The 5,288-nt window shown below is 32.3% G+C and overlaps 1 protein-coding gene across 1 annotated transcript in view; it reads right to left on the bottom strand.

Moving 5' to 3' along the window:
* Positions 1-1,173, bottom strand: part of LOC106691997 (5-hydroxytryptamine receptor) — a gene marked incomplete at its 5' end in the record, with an annotated part of 16,591 nt that extends 15,418 nt beyond the window's left edge. The window contains 1 exon segment of the mRNA XM_014437904.3: positions 981-1,173. Within this exon segment, the coding sequence (XP_014293390.3) occupies positions 981-1,173 (193 nt within the window).
* Positions 1,174-5,288: the final 4,115 nt, after the last annotated feature.

Genomic DNA, 5,288 nt, shown 5'->3' with positions numbered 1-5,288 from the left:
GAAGTAGAGATCACTTTATCTGAGAAGGTGAGATACTCTTATCCCTTAAATTATTCAATGAATATCAATTCAAATCAGAATATTCAACACTTTACGGCCATAAAAACGTTTTCTATTTTTCCATCCAATAATCTCCAGCAATAATGCAGAGAGAAAGTAATAAACATTAAAATAGCATTATGAAAAAATATTTATTATTTTTCTGTCTATAATCAGTGAACCGATCTTATCCTTGCCTAATGAATTTCATGACGGTTTCATGGAGGCAATTTCTATAAAAGGGGTTAAAATTACTAACCGCTTTTAAATTAAGAGGATTTATACAAAATATTAAGTAATCTGGGTTGCAGAATGTAGATATATCTGAATAGTACATGTTTGTTATTTTTAGACCAAAAAAAAATTCTAGAGAATTCAAAGTACAAAGTTTAATCGACTGGATAAATGAATCTGTCGGAGAACTGGCCCACCCTTCATAAGAAGATTTACACGCTCAACTTTTCGTATCAGTTGAAAAATATAAATAAATCAGGATTTTGAAAACGAAGCAAAGAAAAAGAAGCGAGTTGTAGTGCAGTCACAATTATTATAAAGAATAAATAAAAGTAATATCAGCATTTCAACAACCCAATAATAATAGATAAAGGTACCATTTTAATTTAGGAACAACTTAGGAGTAAAACTTCTTGCTTTAGAAGTTATAAGCCAAAACCGAGTAAGAAACGCATGATTTTTATTTTTTATGATAATATGACTTTTCATATTCACTAAAAGGAATTTTTATTGGACAACTTTAGATTTAGGGTTTATCAGCCAAAAAAATATAAAATTAGTAGTTTACTTTGATAAAACAATTATACCAGACCATTACTCTTCAAGTAATTTTTCAACTTCATTTTAACATCATATGAGGATGCCTCATACCAAACAATAATGATATATAAACCCGTACAAACAATATTTCAACTGTAAAAAAATACCTGATACCCGATGTCCTGAGAAACAAGGCATGTCCTGTTCTCCGAGATCCTGGCCTCCCAGTTGGGGTCTTTCCAACCCAAGACAGGAGCGATACATACCAGGAAGGCCACGACCCAAATAATGAATATCATAATTCCAATCCTCTTCTTAGTCCTCTGGTGGATATAGTCGATATTGGTCACTGCCCAGTATCTGAAACATTCCAGAAATATTAAAATAATATTGTGTATTGATTATTTAAAAGAAAAAAAAAAAGACAAATAATTTTTAAAAAAATAAATGGATTATTATTTCGAATCTTATAGCCAAAACATTCATTGTTCCTACATATTATTAGTAAAGTAAAAGCGAAATATGTATGTATACAAAATAGTTGAAGTCGATTACGGTAACTTCTTCCTTATTCACTATGGCAATACTTCCAGTTATTACATTTTCATTAATTGGTAAGAAAAAAACTATTATTACTTTTTTCTTATGACAAGTTATGTCTTTTGCTATGGAAACAGGAAAACTTCTATTTTCCACTTAAGCTAACTGCAGGACCTAAGTAATGTTGGTCGAACTCTGCCCAGCAAGTGGCGACCAATTCTTTCTGTCAACCTCTAATGGATACTGGACGCTGCCGCCACGTACTAACTGAAGAAAATGAGTCATGATTAATTTCTCGGGACAAAATAACCATTAAAATGTGAACAAAAATAAGTATTAAATATATTGCGTTAACACTATTTGGGAATTCCCCAGCCGTCCTATATCTTTCCAATAAAGGGCTTAACCTTGGTCATTTGTAGACCACTCTATATGTAATCAATGTCTACGAAATCCAATGTTGATCCACAGATTATCCAACCTCAATCCTTTTGATATCTTTCTCCTTATAATTTTTTGCATGGCATCAGCCTGAGAGCTTCGGTCTATCAACAGCGTTTGAGAAGCCTTCGTATACCGAACAAGTAGCCTTTGTACTGTGCTATCAGCTTTAATATCCACAAAGATATTGCTTATGGTGCCCATCTCCATCTATCCAAAATTTCCTACGAATGGGCAAACAACAGGAATATTTAGGAAGTAATAAGAATAGTGTTGACCTATTTAGAACCATATAAAAAAATTAAACTGTTAATGACACACATTCCGATAAAATTAAAGACCATTTGTTTACGATAATTGTCAATTTTATTAAAGTATATTGGTTACCTAGCTATTTACTGATATTTGTTAAAGGAACAATAAAGAAATTCCTTTTAATTAATAAACATTATAATATTATAGAGGCTACTGCAAGACTTCTTAAATAAGAAGGGATTGACTATAGAATGCAATGTGTAGACTTGCCAGATGATCGGGATTGAAAGTACTATGAAGGCAGAGCTGACAGCCAACTAAGTCCTAATCAAGGAACTGAGAACAATAGAAGCATAAGACAAGAGCCGGAGTAAAAACATTGACAAAGGGCCCAGATTAATCTAACAACTCCTGACCAACTTTACCATCGCCATCGATGTCGCTCTGTCCTAGCGGGTCGATTCTCGCCCTCAAAAACAGCAGGCGTTTTTGCGATGGCTATTGGTCAGTTTCCAATAGGATGTTAGGTTACAGGAGAGGGACGCATTGATGTTTAGTTCACTGTAAGAGGAATACAGTTTTGACTCTTATATGCGATACAACACGAGGAGGCCCCTCACCTCCGGACTCAAAATAGCTCCTTGAATGGATAGCTCATATGTAAAATTAAACATAACAGGTAACCTTAATACCAAAGGTAGTAAAAGGTAAGACACAACACGAATTACTTTTTCTTTTTTCACAGTAATGCACTTACTAATTCACTTTTATTTCTGTTTTAGTGGGTTCAAAAAAAACAAAAAAACAAAAACAGTTTTGATGATTTCTTTCATAGCAAATGGGGGACTGAATGCATAGAGGAAGTTAATAAGATATTTATAGTACCGATTTCGTTACCAGAAAGTATCGAGACTAGATTACAGATGTCAATCCAACAGCAGGAAATGATTATTGATATGGAACAATTTCAGTGGTTGGATATAGAGGGTATCAGTTCACGCACTGATATTTAAAGTAAAATTTAGAATACATGTTAAATCATTGATATCTTAGCTTGGTGGTTACCGAATGTTTTTGTACAAGTAGAAATATCCTAATATATTTGCAATATGAAATACAGAAAGAAGGTGAGATAGCCTGTTAAAGAAAATTGGCCATTTAACAATTTGAGTCCGGAGACAGTCACTCTAAAGCAATCGAAAAACAATTTTTAAAGATTTTTTTAATTTGTGCTTAACGTATTACCACATATGGAATCCATGTTGGGTAATTTTTTTTTACTGGTTCTGATCGTAAATCAGATTTTAAGACGAATTAATATTAGACACTATTTTTATCCAATGTGTTCTAAAGGCCATTAAAAAAATAAAAAACATTAACAATGTTTTTATTATATTTGTAGATTTGTGGAAATTTGAAAAACCTTAAAGAACAAAATCGTTTTAAAAGTATTTTCATTGAGGTTTCATCATAACAGTATTTTTAGTCCCATAAAATTACTGGGCGCGGAAAATGAAATTATGGTAGTGCATTCATATTTAAAATCAGATTCGAAAATTATTTCTTCTGTAGGTTTTTTCCGCACCGTTTTGCTGATATAATTTCATTTTCAAACCTGAATTCGTTAAAAAAAATAAATAAATTCAGTTACTAGTGGTACTTATTTATTTTACAACTAATAATAATTGTTGAAAGTCAAAAATATCTTAGTGGGACACTCTTTATAGATATAGAAATTATCTGACTTTAAGCTTATGTTAGATAATTTTCTTTATCAACATGTTAATGAATTCTTTAAACCTACTTGTCTCCTCATCTTAAAAAAAGTGATACACTAAAATCTCCTCCAAGTACGATTGAACTTGTTTTGATCTCTCATAATAATATTGATTTGACAGCACAAAATTTAAGTTAAAATGTTCCTCTAAACAATTCAGTTGTAGAACTTATCGAATGCCCAAGTCAAGTGATCCCTTGGTTCAGAGATTGCACAGGCGATGCTCCGATTAGATGGATGTTCCAAGAGAATGCTGAGACGTTCCAATTAAGTCCAGATCGAGTTGGGTCTTTCCCGATCTCATAAGACATTGCGGAACTGTGTAGGGCTGATTGGTAGACCGAAGGAGCCAGGATTTACATAGCTCCGAGGAAGGTCAAGTGGGCCAAAGGGCTTAGGACCAAAGGAGTCAAACAAGTCACCCTTCTGGATATCTCGATTATTGATCTCTCTCCCTCCGGCATTCGGCTCTATTATTATACTGTAAAAGGGTAATTTCGAATGATGGTTATCGGTTGTTAAACTATTATAGTAAAATTACAATAAATTAATAAGTTGTTTTAGTTTATTATAACAAGCAGGATATCTCGAACTGGGATTGTTATAATAAGGTCTACTATTTAAATAATCAACACAGTTCTTAACCTTATCTTAGAAAGCTTTTATTATTATCGTCGAGGTGTGTTAATTTTTCTTCTTTTGTATTTGCTCCACTGACGTCAAATTTTTCGTATTTATGAGTGTGGTCTACCAGTGATAGTGAAATCTTAGTAGTTAAATCATTTGGTTTATTTTTATAATTTATAAAAATATCTCATTTGAAAAATGGTGCGAATTCTTCCAACACATTCACAAAATGTTCTTAATTCTTTGATCGAAAAAAAAAACACACACAAATATCAACATTGGAATGTTGGAGTTATTTTTTTTATTTATACTGTAAGGAATCTGATGAATACATTTCAGGCTTCTTAAGATGGCGATAACGGAAAATATCAAAATCCAAACATGGTGCAAAGAAACCTCCTTGGGTGCTACTTAAAAATCAATATTGTATGTTCCACACAATAGTACACATAATATTGATCTTGATTGTACGAGTATATACAAAAAATATTATATAATGTAACTACAATTAATTGAGTATTCATGGATAGCTTGTGAGAAACATCCTCACCTGCTGATTTCTCTACGAAACATATAAATGAAAAAATATATATTTGATTTTAGCACGGGAAACTCTATAACCTTATTTTTGCTGTTATTCCTTGCTCAGGAATACTATGCTCATCCGAACAACCGTGCTATGATAGGCGTAGGACGGTTGTAGTTAATTATCGATTAACTCCAACTTAGTATTGGACCTATAAATTTGATTTTTTAATAAATAAAATTTTATACTGTCCACAATTTTGTCTCTAGACAGCAAATACCAGTTTAATGTTGCCAAAACATTGTTCCG

This window comes from Halyomorpha halys, unplaced genomic scaffold (assembly GCF_000696795.3).
Source record: "Halyomorpha halys isolate HHAL.00 unplaced genomic scaffold, Hhal_1.1 Scaffold52.1, whole genome shotgun sequence".
Lineage (NCBI taxonomy): Eukaryota > Metazoa > Arthropoda > Insecta > Hemiptera > Pentatomidae > Halyomorpha > Halyomorpha halys.
Note: the sequence above shows the minus strand (reverse complement) of the source record. Positions and strands in the feature narration are given on the sequence as shown.